General features: G+C 37.5%; 1 protein-coding gene and 1 long non-coding RNA gene across 2 annotated transcripts; both read left to right on the forward strand.

Moving 5' to 3' along the window:
* Window positions 1-5,693: 5,693 nt before the first annotated feature.
* Window positions 5,694-18,677, forward strand: LOC124275533. Its single transcript, XR_006898304.1, has 3 exons — window positions 5,694-5,812; window positions 18,549-18,554; window positions 18,668-18,677. It is a non-coding gene; the product is annotated as an uncharacterized LOC124275533 (long non-coding RNA).
* A 115-nt stretch (window positions 18,678-18,792) lies between these two features.
* On the forward strand, window positions 18,793-19,994 carry LOC124275535. The gene is made up of 2 exons (XM_046711112.1): window positions 18,793-19,171; window positions 19,368-19,994. Exons 1-2 carry the CDS (start codon window positions 18,811-18,813, stop codon window positions 19,805-19,807), a joined length of 801 nt encoding a protein of 266 aa, XP_046567068.1. The 5' UTR covers window positions 18,793-18,810; the 3' UTR covers window positions 19,808-19,994.
* Window positions 19,995-21,572: the final 1,578 nt, after the last annotated feature.

A 21,572-nucleotide genomic window follows, 5' to 3' on the forward strand; every position in this document is an offset into this window, starting at 1 on the left:
GTAAAATGCAAATAGCCATGTCCTGTTAAGCGGTTCCACTCATCAAAGACCTTCAGCGCAAGCCGAGCCTTAATGTTTAAGCATCTTTGATCAAAGCACACAAGCACAGCATTCTGTCAGGCATGATTTGTAAACATCTTGAATGTGATGCCTATAATATATTACGCCTGAATGACAATGGCGGTCTCTTACGTCATGTGTTACAACCCGTGAAGATAACGTCAGCACTTCCATCCCCTAATCTGCCATCACCTCTGATGTTTATGTACTTTGATTAATACAACAGATCCGCATCCCGTTTATTGATGACGGCCTCCACAGCACGCCTGACAGCTTTGGTCCAACCCGCATTGTTTCTTTGATCGATGTATGAGAAGCTGAGCGCAAATTACTCTTGAAATAAAACATAACTATTGTTATTGGAACAATAGATTATCTGTTCAGTTTTATCTATTGGAAGACCTAATTACGGTTGACCGTCACATTTAGATGACACGCAATCAGTGTCATTGTTCCCCGCCTACAGAGTAGGTACAGCCCCGGGGGTCCCAGCCTGGGAGACAACGGATCAAAGGACCACCCCTACGTTAAACGAAAGAGTGTGTGTATGAAACTCCGTGGTGAATTTCACACGTGAGAGATGTATTACACATGGCATGTGTTTCCAGGCAACCGGTTCACGGTGTGTCGAAATATGATCTCTAAAAATACTTTTTATTGAAAGAATAGCGACTTGTGAACAAACCGTTACAACGTTTATTCTGCAACCCTAACGCCCTCTTCAGGTTGCCATATATTTCAATCAAACACAAAATGACCCGTGTACGAAATACGCATTATGCCGGAAAGCGCACGTTAAATCTCCAAATTATCTTAATCGCTATTATCATTAATAGCACACACACACACACACACACACGTGTGTGTACTACTGAAATTACACTTTGTAATATGTTACGTTTATATTACTTTTAAACAGAGGGATGTCCAAAAAGGTTCTCCTTGCGACGTATGCGTTTAAAAAGAGGAGAAAGCTGGTTTCAGTAGAAGTTGGACAAAATGAAGAAACACGAGCAAGGTGCTGACAAACCTATTGACATTACCGGGTAAAACCTTCCATCAAATCCTTCATCACATATTTCATTACCAGACTTTGCTCAAAGAACCATGGACGAATCGGGGTACCCATGCCATCATGTATATTTTGAAGATTCAGAGACTTACTATTCCTTGTCTCTTGGGACAAGAAGAAAGTGTGCGCTTAAATGTCCTAAGCCTAAGTTTTCCCTTAGCCCTGAAAAGCTGCAGGCCCTAAGGACGGACCCAAAACCATAATAAGTTGTGGGTCCTGGTCAGAAAGTGTAGGCCCTACTTTTAAGCTACAATATAAGTAAGACCTGCAGAAAACAAAAGCTGTGGGTCTGAGTGGTTTTCAGACGTCAATTTCGAACGCTGCTATGTAATATCCCTATTCAATTTTGCAGATGACACATTATTATGTGTCGTTTAGACAAGTATTCCACATTACCCAGCATGTATATCTCAAGTGCTTGGTCTAAGTATGTGTATAATGTATAATGTTCGTAGTTAATGATGGCAGGCCAGTGGGAAACACGTGTACCTGTCACATAAGATCAAATAGCTTTGGATCCCTGATAACATCCATGTTCGAGACGAACTGCGCCAGACTGTATTCGAAATGAATCAAAGTATATGCAATGTCCACCCTTGTTTCCCTTTGATAGAACCAGCAAAACAACAGATACACGTTGTCAAGAAATCGGGTTTATTAAAAAAAACAAAATTAACAACATCATCAAATCAACAAATGTAAATATGTCAACAATATTATGGCACAATTGATGCTTGTATTGTATATATAAACAATGTAGTCTTCAACAAATCGCTTTCGATTATTGCACAATGTCATTTTTACGTGATTCAGTCATTCAAGTTTCATTCACCCATGTTCGTTTACAATGAAGTAGTGTTCCATTGTTATACAATGCTGCTGTTCGCATTTTGTATCTTCTTTCTCATATTTGTTACTCAACACATGCTTGTGTCATGTCATAGTCTGGATAGCACAATGGATTGTTTTTTAAGAAGATGTCTTTTTGTGTTCCATTTGAGACTCTATGACTCTCTGTCCATTTCACCATTCTTTGATCCGTGGGAAAAATTCACAAGACAAGGTAAGACTTGAGTAAATGACTCCATCTTTGATCTTTTGTCAGTATGTGGGTAACAGAGATCATCACAGAGACGTCTTTTCTGACCCCTGCCACAAGTTATGACAGGGTGTACTTCTTCAGTGTCTACAGCACAGGTTAATCCGGCGTTTGGAGCAGTAGTTTCTGCTTGTGGAGAATCACTTGTTGGAAGATCACTGAGAGTATCAGCATGGATGTCCACTAATCCAAATATGTCATCTGGTATCACAGAATCTGCAATGACGTCATCGAGGAGTGTCTGCAGCGTTATGTCATCGACAGATAAATTCTGGTCCGTGAAAAAGGAATCAGTGGATTCTGTAAAAAAAGGTACGGTTCATTAGCGATTTGTTTTAATTGTGTTTATCATACCAATTTCATAATTATATGAGAGCACATGATTAATCACATAAAGGCAACAAAAAATCTTTTCATATTCATTACATTTACATGGAGAGAACTATTACTCAATACACATATACATAAACAATATACATACCTATAAGAGAATATAAGTCACTTTCTAAACTACTGTCCGATTCATGTGAACTTGAAAAACAGTCTGTGTCATTTGTGACACACTGGTCGTCATGGTAGAGGTAGTCGCTCCAGTCAGTGGCTATCAACAGAGCCGGTTGGTACATCTGTTGTGGGTCATCCAGACCTGGGAACATGGACGTATCCAACTCGTATGTGATGTTGGTGTTGATACACAGCGGTTGAAGAAGGTGGGAAGGTACGTCCAACATGGTGAGAGTGACAGAAGGGAATGATGCCCTAACTCAGCTCATACAGAACATATAGGCAGCGCGACGCTGTACATGAACCAATCAAATCACGCGACACTAATCCTAAACAACCAATCAGACGCCGACTGATAAGACGCGAGACGCGACGCCGTTAATTGTAACGTGAGGAGAGCCAAAGTGTCAAGTGATTACCGAATTGACACGGAGCAACGCCTCGCCCCAGGGTGTCGCTTGTCAGTGGGAGGACATAAACAATACCCCGGAGGTATTTGCTGTGTTGGTGTGCGAGCCATTATCGGATCATCAATCATCTTATGATGTACTCTGTTTATACATGTGTATTGGAGTAAACCTCCCAGACATTGACACTTTCGCTATCTTTTTTCAATAGTTTGATGTCAAAGCTAAATTGACGTCATCTTTCCAGACACACAACAAATATACTTTATGTAGACTCTAATGTCTCTTAGGCCTGATGGCTGGATGCTGTTTTAGCATATCAGTGGGGTTTTTTTGTGTGTGTGTGCGTGTGGGTGTATATATGTTTGCAAATCGTCCCCTTACAACATAATAGAATATATTTCTTCCTCTTGCATTTAATTCTATGATTAGACAAACTGCTAGTAACATTCATTCAAAAACAAAATATAAAGATATAATTGTGAACATCGCGACGATTTTGTTCATTGCAATATTTAATAGTAAATGGATAAAAACAATTAAATCGGGAAATAGGGTTAAGTTTAGTGTTGTCTTTCATACAGAATCTGGTAACCACCAAGCAAGTCTGAAATCCATTTACTAAATCTACAAAACGTAGCAATTCTCTTAGATCTTTTCTATAATGTACTAAAACATATGAAAAGAACAATTCACCAAGATATTGTTGAATATTTCAAAAGCTAAATGTTGTCCCGCTTTTTCGGAGAAGCAGCAATACCCTTAATGCTCAACATATCGACAGCTATATTTTCAAACAAAAGCAGTAAAGGCAATGAAAACATCATTACGTTACTTAGTTAGAGATTTTAAAGAAGGCATTGTTCCCATAATAGCACCGGTCACACTTTGAACTAAAGACCTCCGAGGCGCCACGTCCCTAATTACAATAACAAGAGCCATCTTTCACCTGGGTTCTATTTCTGCTGGTACAAGTGGCTATTCATGAGTCGAACGAATTAATAACAGGATGTACACCTTACCTGGACATTATCATCACGTGTCACAACTGACTGACCATATGACCCCAGGGGACATTCGTCGGGGCAGAGAAGTCCAACCGCGGATTAAGGGGAAATTCAATTATGACTAATTTACACAAAATGTCAAGGTTAGGGGCGGAGGGCTACCCAGGATTAGCTTTTTGTCTCCGTGTTCATCGCTATTGGCGGTCCTTCTTTGAATGAAACGACAGATGGTAAATGATGCTTACGTTTAGGTCTTTTATGACATCATTGGTGCAATCGTAATGGTCATCCCGGTCCGTAATTAACCGTCCCTGAAAGTACAGTGGTAGCCCAATTGTTATAAATGGGATTACGTAACAATGAAATATTCTTTTTGAGATTTATCAGAAGCTGCACTTTAATTATACCTCTGTGCATCCCGATGAAATAACACTGTGGCCATTTTAAAAAATTTAATGATATTTCATTTACTCGAACAATGTGTGGCCTAAATGGTAAGGAAATAAGACGTCGGACTTTTGACAAAATATAGCTAGTTGTTTATTAATTATCTTGTAGTACCTTTCAATGATACTCGGTATGTATTTCAACATTCATTGCTAAACTATGGATTAACTTGAAATTTATACTTTATGACCATACAAAAGTATGATGGTTTTGTCACTAAGCCCTTCTATATTTATGACGGCCGTCACAGCTTGAATGTTGTTGCCAATACTGCTACTATGTAGAAAGGACAAACTTGCTTTAACGTGCATCTTCGTGTTCCATGTATGCAAGCTGTGCATCAGAAGTAATTACTAGGGTGTCAATGGACATGCGAAATTTGGACAACGTTTTCAATGTCCGAATCATGGATTATTGAACAGTAAATTCATTTTTTACACATTGGGTCCAGTGTAGTAATATCTGTGTATAAATTGTTTCCCTTCGTTCTCTAAAGATGGACAAATAAACAAATAATGGAATTCAACCCAGCTAAAGAGTGCGCAACTACCCATGTGGTACCCATGTTATCTGAACACTCACAATCTACCAAGTCACGGGGCCTGATCACAGCGTTGGTACATGAAAACAAAATGAAACCGGCCTTGACGACCGTGAAACTGACAGGATCGGAAGACACGTTAGTGGGACGGGTGAGTGAATGGGTTTAGTTAATGACGCTTTGAACAGTATTTCAGTTCTATCGCGGCGTGTCGGTTTGGTGACGTTGGTCTCATATTTTGAATCCCACAAGTACGGAAGGACATGGTGTTGACAAAGCTAGCAACTATTGGGGTGAATCGTAATTAAATTCCACGATCTTTGGTTCTGGCAACCTCACAATGCAACAATGAACAGCACGTTGCAGCGACTTGGCGACATGGTCACGATGGCCGCCGATCGGACAGGCTTTCTGTCTTATCATCACGTCGTGCTAAAATTTTAGTAATTTTACTGATATACAAAAAGCTGCTTTTATCCTGACCAATAGCAATATCTGTTTTATAGCTGCCAAAACCTGCCATGTTATTTTAAAAAGGAGAAAATCCGCATATATAACTTTTAATTATTGTTACTCATAATACATGTACATGCAATTTTTTAAGAATATTAGTCTCTCATAATTCCGTATGTAATGGCCCTTATGTAAACATATGTTAAATTAGTTTGTATATATGTATAACAGGGGTGAGACTTAATAATCTGTCTGTCTGTCTGTCTTCTAGAGTGACGAAAAAACATGAACGGTTCAAAAACAAAAGAACATAGGCGCATCGTATACACGGAGAACTTTACTACGTTGGGTGTAACATGAGCTGTATGAAACAGTACTGTGAAAACATTTTTTTATGTTCTTCCATAGCACACAGATGTTTGAAAATTTAATAAATTCAAAAACTTTAAGCATGTATTGTAATATGCATTTGTTCACAATCCGAGAAATATGTAATGTTGTGAACAAGCGATCATGTGTTGTGAATTGTGTTGGCGTTACCTGGTTATGGGAATTATCATGTATTATGTAATTAGCATTAATTTTGTATTCTGAAACCAAGAAGGATATCCTATGAGGATGATATAACACGTTGTTTCGAAAATACACCAGCATGGCTTATAAATATATTATGAATAATGACGTGATGTTATCTCATGAGATGACAAAATTTGCATTTATTTCCTGCCTGCACCTTTCAGTAAATTCCCGTTCATTTGATCAGAAAAAACATTTTATAAGCTAGAATCGCCAAACATCCTATATAGGAGAGGTTTATGAATTTCAGAAATTATTGTTGATTTTTTTGTTTATGGATTACTACAGTTCCGGTAACCTGATCGCAAGACTATACATGTTAAGAAAATATCCTCACAAGTCCTTCATCTCTGACAATACACACTGTAAAAGGATTTTTAATGTAAAGTTGTCCAAGTTAATACTTCTAGTGGCCTATTTGTTCAGGGGAATTATATAGTCTGTATACAGATGCAAAGACAATGTGCTGCCAGTTCCAAAACACAAATGTATGATAATATAGTCAGAACGCACTTCTTATGATTATGGAAACGGTTTTGCCTCTAATATACTCTTCCATAAAAGAAACGCATAAGCCATTTTTAGACGAATTTATTGAGCATTCTTTTCCAACTTATTATTACTCACGTTCTTCTTCCGTTTTTATTTCCGTACACTTAACACAGCCGCTTGACAAATAGTGCAGTGACTCAAAATTAATATTTCACATAGCAGATACTTTTCGAGGGGTTGATCAAAGCTTCTTATGACTAAACTGTGCAGGATGCAGCAAGTTGCCATGTAACTTGCGGGCCATCTTTGATGTGATTCTGAGATTCATTTCATAATAAGTAACACAATGTATAACACAATCAAATTTAGAAACATATTGGGGTTGACACCAGTATGTTACTCATGGGAAACTAACATGTGAACGTTAGATTGTTTGCATGTTTTAATTTGAGTCAGAATAGTTTGTAAGATGGTAATCAAATACACTGTATAAAACTGGTGGTCAATAGATTCGGTAATCATTCAATGACATGTGATGTTCTTGTTTACGGTAAATGCCGTGATGTCTGATTGATCTTGATAAAATACACAGTCCTTCTTGTCATCGCATTACAGAGTGGTGTGAATTGCATTGGACTCTTATTCAATTGTCTGACACTCGATGAAAGATCAAAGATCAGTGTAATTTACCGCCGAGTGAGACAAATACCCCTGGACGTGCATTGTATAACGCCACACCCAGATAATGATCCGTTAGCGCTTTACGATAACAGAAATACCCCCAGACCGTCTTATGGCACTTCAAACAGATGGTAAGTTAGGGACTAAAAAGAACAAACATTGTTATAAATGTTGCTCGTAGACATAATAATGCAGGGCCAATAAACACCTTAAGATAAAATTACGTCATTCACAACATTATGCGAGATTACACGAAAGCCAATATTTCAAAGTAAATGTTTTTGTTTTAAAGCAAAAAAACAACAATTGGCCAATGTATAGAACGCCATGGCAAACGTATTATAGTCTTACGCTCTGTTAATCGATCGAGTAGCATGTCAATGCAATATGAGGTGCATAGCAGTCACTATTGCTTCGCATTTTTATTTAATTTGACTAATGTGTTATACATAGATAATGTATAAAGTGCATTATATTTTACGCCAACATCTACGTCTTCTTATTTGAAGGTTGAAGTACATTTGTAATGAGTCGGGTACATTTATGCAGAATAATACACACATAGTGAAAGGTTTCACAGTTTCCCAACCCAACAATAATCGTAACATCATATCATGAAATATGAATTATCAGGGTTAACTTTTATCACAAGTCGGTAAACTATGTTCCTGCCAGGGCATACGCTGGAGATGAGGTACAATAAAGTCTTCAGTTTCCCAACCCAACAATAATCGTAACATCATATCACGAAAAATGAATTATCAGGGTTAACTTTTTTCACAAGTCGGTAAACTATGTTGCTGCCAGGGCACACGCTAGAGATGAGGTACAATAAAGTCTTCAGTTTCCAAACCCAACAATAATCGTAACACCATATCATGAAAAATGAATATCAGGGTTAACTTTTTTCACAAGTCGGTAAACTATGTTGCTGCCAGGGCATACGCTGGAGATGAGGTACAATAAAGTCTTCAGTTTCCAAACCCAACAATAATCGTAACACCATATCATGAAAAATGAATATCAGGGTTAACTTTTTTCACAAGCCGGTAAACTATGTTGCTGCCAGGGCATACGCTGGAGATGAGGTACAATTAAGTCTTCAGTTTCCAAACCCAACAATAATCGTAACACCATATCATGAAAAATGAATATCAGAGTTAACTTTTTTCACAAGCCGGTAAACTATGTTGCTGCCAGGGCATACGCTGGAGATGAGTATAATAAAGTCTCAGAATGAGGGACCGTGACGCTTGATGTGCCGCTTTAAAAATGTTGTAAGACGTCCAATTCGTGTAAAAAGAGTCCGGGTCCTTTAGCTTTGGATAAAATTGTTATAAATACATTTAAACTCCATCCATCATGTCATGGTTCACAGAGCTACGTCATGATATAGGAAATCTCAAAGTAAATATCAAGATATGTATCAGGTAATGTCACATGCTTCTTGATCTTACATCAAGAAAGCTGAGAGTGTCGTGAGACCCAAATCTTAAATTATAGAGATCCGAAACCGCGATCTCAATTTTTGTTTCATGAGACATGAGGAGTACATATATAGCTTTGACTATTCGATTAGCTAAAGCAGTTTTAAATAGACTCTGGCGATAGGTGCCCATAACGTGACAATACATGGAAATGTCAGATGTTCATTCAATAATTACATGCTCATCTGACACCTCGAGAAACATTTTCATATAAAGCTTCAGCGACACGTATACCTACATCTACAGTACTACTAATAAATACAAATTGTGTAACCACGGGGAATATATTTCAGGGATACAGTCCACGATCTGTACTTATACACGTTCCAATGTCGCTTTCAACACAAATAAATGCAAATTTACTGTGATATTGGGCACATGTGACGTGTGTAGCTGACGCTGTGATGTGTGTTTAATAGAATTCCAATTTATACCTTACATGCTGCCTTAATACATCATGGGCAAATCTATGTAAACAATCTAATGCACAAATATACGTGACTTAGCCGCAACTGCAATGGTAACCGATGGTTGCATAGTTGACTAAGCAATAGGCTGCAGCAAATTGCCATGTAACTTGCGGGTCATCTTTGATGTCAGAGAACAATGTTTACGTGTATGTAGAATATTGACCACCGCAATAGCTTTTATGTAACCGTCAACTCCAAAGAGAAGGCGACAATGACGAGAATTACACCCGATAATTCAACCGCATCACATAAGATTTTAATTCATCATACACAATTGTGTGAGTGACTCGTTATACCACAACGAATGCACATTCAGCATTCATGAAGCAAGTCTACTCTAAGATACCTCGTTACGAAAGAAACATAGTTTCGTTATTTGATATTTCTGTAAGTTCTGGTAAATCTAATCCTATTCATTGTAAGTTGTCTCATGTGTGGCCTCTTAAATAAAGTTATGCCCAAAGTATGTTGTGTGGGCATAGCTACCAGGATTATATGTTGATTAGGTTCCATTAAAATCAATAATGGAAACGTTTGTGATTTTTGTGGAGGGTTTTGGGGTGGGATTTCTAATATACATGGTACCATATACATAGTCTCGGGTCCTTATCAGCTCTGCATACTGTATTTATAACGATGTGTCACTGTGATGTCAACCAGATCTTTTGTGGGTGTCCTCCCAAAACTCCCAAAACAATGCGTGGTAGTATTGGGATATGGAAGTTTTGGGATATAGCCCTCTAGTGTACTGTCCATTCAGCAAATCAAGGGATGATAATCAACTTGTCTGCATTCTCACTCAATGTAGAACAGAAAGCAAAAACTCAATATATCCATTTTTTTAATTAGATAACAATAAAACAAGCAACCCATTTGTAAAAAATGTATAAAACAGATTTGGCACTATGTTTATAGCATACGTTTGAAATAGTCCTTTGCACCATATAGATATGTATATAATTTCTTTTACTAGCATAGCACGTCTCAAATATATTTTCGTGTCAAGTCTCTTTCTGGTGCAGCAGTCTATGAATCTCTTCCGAAGATGCAGTTTTTGGAAGTTGGACATACTGATACAAGTGATGGGAGGAGCCACGAATGCTTGTCAACTTCTGCCATTTTGTATTTCTTCCTCATTTTCAAATGTTCAGTATCACTCGAGTGACGTCGCTTTTGACCCCTTTCACATAGGGGGCGATAACTCTGATTGGTAACTGGCTGTTGAGGATGCTAAATCCGACTCCGTGAAATGTGATAAATCCAAAAGATTGCAACAATCCGCCGTTGTGCCTGTGATGACTTCATCAAGGAGAGCTTCGAAGTTTGCACTGTCACTCTTGTTGGAGTCTGTCAAATCTGCAAACATGACTGCACTGGATTCTGAAAACATAAGTAAATATAAGTATAAGTAAAATAAACAATTATTATTATCTCGTACATATACAGCCACACAAGTGGTTCAAATTGTGAAATAGATGAAATGTTTCGGTTTTACTACTCAATTTCACGCTGCATATACATACCTATAAGAGAGTATAAGTCGTCCTCAAGAACATCATCGTCATGTGTGACACACTGGTCGTCATGGTAGACGTAGTCGCTCCAGTCAGTGGCTATCAACAGAGCAGGTTGGTACATCTGTTGTGGGTCGTCCAGACCTGGGAACTTTGACATATCCAGGTCGTAGGTGATGTTGGTGTCGATACTGAGAGGCTGAAGAATGTGGGTAGGTACGTCCAGCATGGTTAATGTATTGGAAGCGAATGATGCCATTGCCGATTACATCACGTCTATTTAAACCCCTCGTGTCACTCAGGTCTCTGAGACTTATGTGGCATCGTCCAATCAAAACACACCGGATCGACTGTGCTCATCCAATCAGTGAAGGATTTAATCAACCGTGTCGCACCGGTTAGAATCACCCATTGTGGTGCCCATTGTGTGACTGGTGATTAACACAAATGACACGAAGCATTGCCTTCCCCACCCGCCCGCTCACCCCAGGTGTAGGCCCCGGGGTGTTTGTTTGACAATATATGTGAAATACTCGCGGATTACAAATCAGCTTTGATATTGTTTTTGTCTGGCAATTCATCTGAGAAGATTGTAATTATTCACACTTTGAAACCTTTCAATTCACCGCTGTGTAATCGGAGAAAATAGCAAGCTTTGTTGATTTAATGCTTCAACCATGGATGTTTAGTTCTAGGGAAAATAGAATACACGTCAAAAAAATTATTTTGGAGAAAATATTATGTGTAGGATTATAATTAGGTTTTCGTTTTTTTATGCCATGGTTGTTTGTCTTTCAATAAGGATAGCCCAAGAACGGTAAACTAAAACTATATACACTTACAGGTTTCTCTATACTGTATTCTGGGGATATCATTCTGGGTAAATAAAAACGTAAAGATAGCAAAAGTCAATATCATTATCAATGCTAGCATGAAGAATATCCCGCAGATTTGGCGATGTTTCATATTGAGCCTAACATCACTTGTGGTACATGAATATTTTTGTAGGTCATATTACGAGATGCGTACAGTTCCGGTCCGATGTACCTTACCCAATAACATTTCTCCTGTTAGAAGAGCAATGACATATATACTTTCTATATATATATACAGCATGTTAAAATAATTTCTTTCTACTTTGCCTATGATCATTGATTTGGACTTTAATGGTACTTTGCCTAGTGTTATTTTTTCAAACCTCAGATTATGTGTTAGAGACGCATGTCATTATTGTCAATCCAGGCCATTTCTTAGAATTAGTTTTATGAAACAAAAACCCTAATCAAAACAATATATACATGTTAACGAATACAAACGTTTATAACGTAATCTACGTGCCAATGAAAGGATAATGACTCTTGCTCTCTCAGTGATCAGTCAGAAATTAATTGACATCACAGGCAATTAACATTGGCGGATTACGTCAGTGTATTCATGCCTGTCACGATGGCATGTCCAATTAAGCAGAGACACTATAGATACTTTATTGGGTGTTGATAGCGGAAATTGCCATAACACAGGATGCTGCATGTGTTTGTGTTATATATATATGACAGCCCCTTGTGAATTAACTAATGACAAGAGGGATCAATCACTTGATTTAAACAGTATTTTATTTCCAATAATGTCTACATTTTTCAGAGTACACAACATGAGAAAATGGAAATAGGATCAGCAAACAGGCCATATGGCCTATGTCAATGCTTCTCCGCATATAATTCATTATTACCGTGACTTAATTGTATGGAGCAGACAATAGAACATTAACGAATCAATCACTTAAGGTTCGATCACAGTTTGAAAACATCATGATATCTAGCTCTCAATTATATTCATAGCAGTGGAGAAACGTGACTTTTAAGGTTGAAATAGAACTGTTTGAAGTGAAAAATAAAACGATTTTTATATTTAGTTAAAAACTGAACGGTTGTTAAATTTGTTTACATCTGTTTATCCATCACTAACACTTCCTAAAATGTAATCTGTGGATGGGTAGTTTGAAGAAAAAATAGTTTGGTTTAATGAAGACTTAGTAATGACTTATACTATGTTTGAAATATAATCAATTTCTGCAAAAAAGAATTTTCTGCAAGCTAATTACCTTCAACGATTAGATTCTAAGGTACCTTATAGCAATTGTGTCTCACGTGAATTTGTCTTGTTCTTCATATTTCAAAAGGTTTGGAGTTATACTTCAAATATAGAAAAAAATAAAACTATTGTGTAATTCATATGTTGGATATCTAAATTATTTATATAATTTGAAAATGAAACATATATATTACCAATAATAGAGAGCTATACATGTACATGTCGTGTCTGTCGCCCCTCTATTAATACAATAGCCACTTAATCCTCATTATAGACAAAAATGAGCTGAAGAGCAACTCTTCATGGGACCGAAAGGAGGAGTTCCCAAAATATAACATGCTATTATGTTTTTAGAGCAATTTTTGTAATTACAACCGTAATTACACTTAAAAACAGTCGGAATTTAAGACTGAAATTTAACATTACTTTGACATTTTATATTTGTGGCAAAAAATGTCCACTAATCCGTCTGTGCAGGCTATGAAGTATTACAATCACATTGTATGTCCTACATTTTATGTATCGCTAAACATCATCAAATTCAAACCGCCGCACATTGTATTTCATTTTCACTTTTACAGTGTATTATTAAATTTCTAAGGGTAGGTGATATAATCGGCTTGTACAATTGAACTTATATTGCTGGGTTCAACTGTCATTAGACAATGAGTAATATCCCTAAATCCAAATCTCCCAATTCACAGCTACCTTTATGTATATGTTATATACAAGAGACACCATCATCCGGTAAGTGGGTAATAAAGCACACAGTATAACAATAAGCTTGAGAGGCTCTTTGTATCATTTTACCTAACTCGAGCTATTACTGATAACGCTCGCTGTGTTATAGCATAGGATTTACTGATACAATGTGTCAACCCGAGCGATTCAATTAAGCCCAAGAGACTCCTTGTACATCACCAGTTGAGTCATGAGCTGTTATCAGGTGCCACAGGGCAAGCTTGACAATACCCAGGCTTCAAACATGTGTTTTGATGTCATAAAGTTGACCCCCATCAATCAGTTAGACATCTACACATAGACGCCATAACGGGGCCAAACAATGGAACAAGTATTTTATTAACAAAACATGCCCCCAACACATAGTTATTAAAGATTTTGGAACAAGAATCATTTTGCATCAGGTTGAAACAGATAAGGACAAACTTTATCGATGAACAAATTCTCTGTTTCATGTTTCGATACAGATTCTTGTATCGTTGTCAAGTAAGTTGGAACAGACAGAATACATCATAATAATGCCAATAAATCTAAAACCTCTCGGAGAAACTACGTTATTTGCATTGTACATAAACATCGGCCATTGAACAAGAGCCATATCTAGAAGCACTTATCATTCGGTTTCGTATTACCATTGTGGAGGACTAAATGTAAATATTGAAAAAGAGTTGTTATACTGTATAGGTTACACAAAACCTAATGTTTTTTCTCAAAGACTTCCAAAGTAACGTTATATGTTCTTAAAAAATAACCAGGTCGTTTCAAGCCATTACATGTACATATATGCACAGTATGGTCTTCGACCTGACCCCACCAATTTTGACTAGGCTAGCTAATTCCTTTTCCGAGTACAGGAAGCTGAAGACTCCAGTTCCGCACAAATGTCACCTACTTGATATCTGCACACATTCAGCGTAAGTCATCCTGTTAAAACAAGCAGCACTAGATATTAAGAATGTGGTCAGTTTTGATTACTGGATGGATGAACATTTAAAAACATAGATATCTTACGTAATATCATCCAATCACAGCTTCCATCAGAACTGATGTTTACTAAGATATTCCCTCAGGGAGCAACTAATTATTTGGTGTAGTAGAACCTATATCATGTGTCAATATATACCTTCCCAAAATGTAGCAGGCATTAAACTGTTTGTCGCTGCAGAGTGAATTCCCTAATTTCAAAAATATAAACCTGATTAATACAGTTTCGTTGTGAAGATATATTTTTATTTGTTTCATGAGTGTACTGTTGTTGAAATGAATATTGTTTAAACAGTGTGAAACTTTTGAAATCTTACAATGGGAGAAGAAGTTTTATGGACACTATATGTGTTTTGTGTTTGTACAAATAAATGTTTCTAACCTGATCATTCTATAAATGATTCTATATAATTTCTAACGTTGCCGATCTTTGGAACCAACGAAATGTCAACGTCAATTTACAGCGAACGTTTCCGGTATCTCAAGAACGAAGGCCAAGTAATACAACTAATTTGGAAGATCTGTTGTCCCTTTTCCAGGAACCACTGGGACTGGTTGAATTCACTTGAGTCTGTTAAGTGACGGTTCTGATGCTTCATACAGTAGACTATTAAAATAGTGACAAAGGCATTCAATGGTGTTGATATTCCAGTATGCTGATCAAGCTGATGTTTCTAAGGATGGTTGGTTTGTTGTTTAACGCCGCACTCAACAATATTCCAGCTGTATGGCGGCGGTCTGTAAATACACAATGCCATTTAGAAAGTGGTGAAATATAGCATATGTTATATTGGGATTACACTTTCTTAGTAAAGTACAGATTCTAGTACTTTGTGGGGCTGAGTCCCAACCGGGATTCGAGCTCACACCCTCAGAGTCGCACCTAATCGCCAGCACACAAAGTCAACCGCCTAACCTGCTCAGCTACCGGGACTTCAACCAAGGTAGTTGAAGTAGCGGTGGCTGAGCGGGTTAGGCGGCTGACTCTGTGTGCAGACCATTAGGTGCGACTCTGAGGGTGTGAGCTCGAATCCCGGTTGGGACTCAGCCCCACAAAGTACTAGAATCAGTACTTTACTAAGAAAGTGTAATGCCAAATATAGCATATGTTATGGTCTGTAAATATGTTTGTATAATATATATAATGAAAAGGAGTCCTGAGACTTTCTTCATATTCAGAAGTTGTGGAAATCTAGACTTGCCACATTTTCTAGATTTGCGTTGTCTTTCTTTGATATCTTGGACTACCACCTTAGCATACAAACTATAGGAGATTCATCTCCTTCAGACAATGAACAAATGATAAAATGAGTTCCAAATTACATAATTGAAACAAACGGCTTTACGGAATTAAAGAAGCAACTTATGAATATAAAATGCATTTGGTGTCTTGCTCTTTGAGTCATTCATTAATGTCTGCCTCATAGAATTGTAATGAAGTACTTATATGCGGACAAGCATTGCTATGGGCCTAGTGGCCTGTTTGCTTATCCTATTTCATTTTGTTATGTCATGTAACATGTAACATGTGAACATTAATGGAAATAAAATATTGTTTAAATCGTAAATCAGAGATTTTCATCACTATGGAGAGGGTTTTTAATTAAAATAATTAACAATGTCGACCACTTTCATATTAGATGATACAGAAGCGTGATACACTACATACACAGTAACATTAAATTTTCACGCGTGAAAGAAGTTAATAGCTACATGAGCATGCAAATTATACAATAATCTCCCCCTTTAAAAACACAATTACAACTATGTTTTGCTATCAAGGAAAGCTAGTAAGCTTTTGTTATTTTACCAAATTACTCACTTTTTTCTTCAGCCAAATCAATAGTTTGCCGGCAGAAACATCAAACCTACAAAAATATGCAGGTACATGTAAATGTTGTTCTATAATTTCCTACTTATGAATAATTTCTTCCTTTATCCCGGTAGTTGCCCATATAAATTGCCAGTATAATGTGGCGCATTCATAGCAGTTTGTTCAGGCATGAACCACAGCGGTTTCTGTGATGTGAAGTGTGAACTGAGGCTCCTCACGGATAATATGCAAATGATGATATAACATATGGAACGGGTTCATTTTGTAGATATCTATCGAATTACACACACGATTGTGTAACATAGTCTGAATGTTAATGTTTAGGTGATATTTACGTGTATTATTTCGTGTTCCGCTTGAATATCCGTTATGGTCTCATAACAGTCACATGAAAAAAAATACATTCATGTCTACATTCCGTTGGTTTTCCATTCGTTATATGCACATGAGTAACATTGTAACATACGTTATATTTGGAATTGTACTTTCTCCGTAAAGTACAGATTCTTTTACTTTTGTTGGGTGGATGATAGATTAACAACTAGTCTCTGAAATGAACATATTTTACTGAAAATGACTTGTGTGGGCTTTCTTGGATATATTTACTTCAGGGTCTGTACGACAGACTAGGTGGATGAAGTCAGCCGTCTAACCCATTCAGCCGCGGCGGCTTCACCAAAATCAATAGTGGTTGAATGGGTAAGACGGCTGACTTTGTGTGTTAGCGATAAGGTGCCTCATTCTGATGGTGTGGGTTCGAATCCCGGATGGGACTCAACCCAACAAGTATACTAAAATCTGTACTTTACTGAGAAAGTGCAATCCCAAGTATAACATATGCTACATTTGATCACTTTCTAAATGGCATTGTGCATTTATGGGTAACATTGACATTATCTTATTGTTCGTGTTTCTTTCACTTGTAATGACAACACAAAAACTCAACAGATTCTCGAAGCCAAGGTTTCAGGAAAGACAATAGGTGTCTTACAATGGAAACGGTATACATATCCGTCACACTTTACACTCCTTCACACCAACCGCGGTTCATGCGTGAAGAAGTATACAATGCAATAGAGAGACTTACAGTATTGTTTCTATCGATATGCTAAGTATTGCTTTACTCCAAAGCCTACCTTTGAAATAATTAAAACTATAAAGCGTCAGGGCTAAAAAGTACCCAGTCTTGACTCCGTCTGATTCATGCACTGGACTCGTAATTCTCATGATTCCGGAAATGTATTTTATCTACTTATTGGGTGATCACATGATGTATCCAGTCCTCTTATTTGTGAGGTCTGATTGTTATGAGTCCCCGAATATATATTGAGTTCCGATGTCTCTTATCGCTCACATTCAAACCATTGAGCGGGTTCGACAGCTGACGTTGTGTGCTGGCGATTAGGTGCCTGACTTTGATGGTGTGGGTTCGAATCCCGGATGGGACTCAACCCAACAAAAGTACTAGAATCTGTACTTTACTAAGAAAGTGTAATCCCAAATATAACATATGTTTCAGTTTATATCGACATGTAAACGAAATATATTCTCATATTGTAAGACATTTTGAGTATAATTCAAATCATTTTACTTGATAATATAGTTTCTGTGGTGAGAGAAAGTTGGGGAACATTTCTATTTTGGGGTGTACATGTATTACTATGTCCAAACCAGAAGATGTAATGAATATGTATTTTTCTTTGCATATAAAAAGGAAATAATATAAAATCTGGAAGAATTACACGTTAATGTAATAAATATAATAATATAAGATCTGGAAGAACAAAGAATTACACGCTATGGATGTACCCAGATAAACCCATCAATATGACAAAATATTTTCACACATTTTTGCCTCTAAAAAATCAACCATAGAATATATCTGACACTATGTAAACATAGGTAGCTTACCATTAACCCCAGATTGCCAATTCCAATTTCTGTTAAGTAGTACAAACCAGCTATTATATTACGTCACGGAGGTGAATTAATTTCACCGCCTGTAACAACATTTGTGTAATGACCTGTCTCCGCTTGAACCCTGGTGAGAATGTGTAGACAGGGTGATTGGGTAGTCACTGATGAGAGACCACTGTCAGTATCACACGGCGCGTCTGTCCATAGATGGCGGTGAACCTGACAAACGACCCGTGACTAATAGGAAGCACATGTTGCCAGCTCCAATTTAAATTACATACTTAAAGCAGCTTAGGTCAATAAACAGGTAGCACACCAGAGAAAAGCTTAATCAGGGTTTGATTGACCGGGCGCATATGACAACTGAAAAGCCCCGTCCGTTAAAAGCGAGTAAGCCTTTGAGCAGTGAGCATCATTGCTGATCTGTTTCACTATGTTGCATCCAGCTACAGTGTGTCCGCAAGTACAGCAGCCACTTCACATCGACACGGATATTAATTACAGTCTGGACATGTCCAAGTTCCCTGGTTTGGATGACCCTTGCCACGTCCTCCAGCCAGCACTGTTGATCGCCACCCCGGACACGATCTCAAACTATTTCCATCACTGTGGTGATGCTCTTCCACCTGGTGAAATAAGGGATACTGACAATGCCAGCTCAATCTGTTCCGTGAACTATTCAAGGAATATGGGTGTCAAATGGGATGCAACTTCTAAGTTTCCAGACAAAAACATCGGCCGTCATATTGACACTTCATCTGGACATATCTTGGAGGATCTTCTCACTGCCATAGGTAAATATTTTGTTTATTGTTCAATATTAATCAATCCATCCCTCCCACTTTCTCTGATACACAATATCGCCATAGAGATACATTTGATCAGCATAAGAAATAACAAACCACGTAAGAAATAATGGATAAAAAGAGGTTGTATTCTGTATATGTTGTACTTTGTCACTAAACCGAATTAATGTTTATTTGTCCTCAGATACCTACACGAATGGACTACTGGAACGATTAATTACCATCCCAGAGTGTGCAGCTCCAAACAGAATGATGGCACCAAACAGGAATACAATGGACCTGTCGCACGGACCTGTGATATTCAGGAATTACCAGCAGAGCGGGGAAATACCTCACGGATACTTCCATGGTGCCAGATACGTCCAGACCAACACACCTGTATGTCGTACAGGATTTAATGGACTACATAGGATCTCTGACTGTGTGTCTAATCTGCAGTCCTTGTCAACTCTCAAAAATAATACCCGTTACAAGCGCAAGCGAACACAAGACGGGTTCGAATCTGATATACGAAAGAGACAATGTACTGTAATGGATACTATGGATGCTGGTCATTGCTACGGTTACGCTGGATCTTATCTTGGTTATCACCAATTGCCCACGTTTACAAGTATTGTGACGTAATTGGGTTGTATTACCATATATGTGTAATTTATATTCAAAAGAAATACTATTTTGAAAGGTGCTATGAACATTCCCGGATGCCAAACGATTTATGCCGTGTAGCGCTTTCTAAAGAGCTAATTCTATTCATCATGTACATTGTATGTATGGCATAGTAAGAGACAGATATAAATTCCTGTAACAATTACCATATATCGAGTTTCGATCCACCAATGAAACGAAATGGTACTGTAAAACAATTTGAAAGTACAACCAATAAAATCCAACTGAAATCAACTATTCGAATTTGTGAGGGTCTATTATGAAATAACATTAGTTATGTATTGGAAGTGCTGCAGTGTAGGCAATATGTCTGTGACATACATATACATGTATATGACGACCAGTAGATTGACTAAATGTATTGCGGTCGCAATGTAATACGTTCCCAAAACATTACATACATTGTACATGAATATGACTTACCTAATTTCATGTATCGTGACAATTGGTTATGCAAACGTATCAGAATGTATGACCAGCGTGTATCGGACAGACAGACAAAATAGTTTATTTTTGTGTCACGTGAATGTGCATATCGATTAAAATGACTATGGTAAACGAACATGGAATATACAAACACCAGGTCAGGTAGACAACGAGACATATACTAGACAATATGTGCATAAACATAAAAGTACCATACATATGAAAGAACTATAAAAATGTATGGTCATTATGTTATTGGGATAATAAGGTACGCCGATACATATGGCTAACTAAAGCTGCAGGTGGATTATATTTTCTGTTTGTAAGAGGAATGCAGCTTGTTCAGTGTTTGATAACTGAGCAAAGTTTGGGTGTAAAATACTAACTTTTTGAAACAACTCATACCGAAGATCAGAATAATAAGGGCCGTTAACTAAGCAATGGACTTCGTATCAGACAAGACCCAGTCTGTCCTGACACCTGTGATAACAGGAAGTTCTCACCTTTGTAGGAGACGTCAGCAGGTTTCCCACGTCTCAGCTGAGACCGCTTTACAATGCATGATGCAATGTTTACCGGTACTACTAAATATCTGCTAATCATGGTCTTAGGAAGTCACTAATTATCATCCCCTGTCAAATCAGTTATCAGACAATCTGCCAAACCGTGACATAAACTTGAAATACAACCAGGGACTGGATACAATTAAATGTTGTGGCTGGTTAATGTGGCGGTGCCCATTCCCCATGTTGAACATTTTACTTATCTGACGACCTCCAGGAGAACCCTTATCAGAGTAACCCCTACGATAAATTAAGTAGAAAGGTTGTAAGATGTTACATAAGCAATTCATAGAAGGATCATATATTTACATAAAGAATTTACTCATATATTTACTTTGTAACTACGTGTTGACAAAGAGTGTGTATTACTTGGGTGAGAAGGCATATCACTGGGGATATTGTGTAGTTACAATCCGGATTATATGGGGCAAGTAATTTTGAAATTTTTATGATCTTTGAGAACTCATATATCTCATTTGAGGTGCTCAAAGGGCGAGGGATTGATTACTCCCTCCGGCAATGTCAAATGTAGGACAGGGTGTGTAAATAGGAAGTCGGTATCCCCAGAGAAGTGTTTATACAAGACTTTTTGTAAAGGATGATGCATGGACAGGCGAAATCAAAACAATCAAATTTTAAGACGTTCAACTTAAACATTTTGTCCAAGACGTTTAAGCTTTTGGTCATTGGTCAAGACTTAACTTAAGCGTTAGGTGAAGAGTTTAACTTAAGTT

This window comes from Haliotis rubra, unplaced genomic scaffold, assembly GCF_003918875.1.
Source record: "Haliotis rubra isolate DU_JTF1 unplaced genomic scaffold, ASM391887v1 Scf20, whole genome shotgun sequence".
Lineage (NCBI taxonomy): Eukaryota > Metazoa > Mollusca > Gastropoda > Lepetellida > Haliotidae > Haliotis > Haliotis rubra.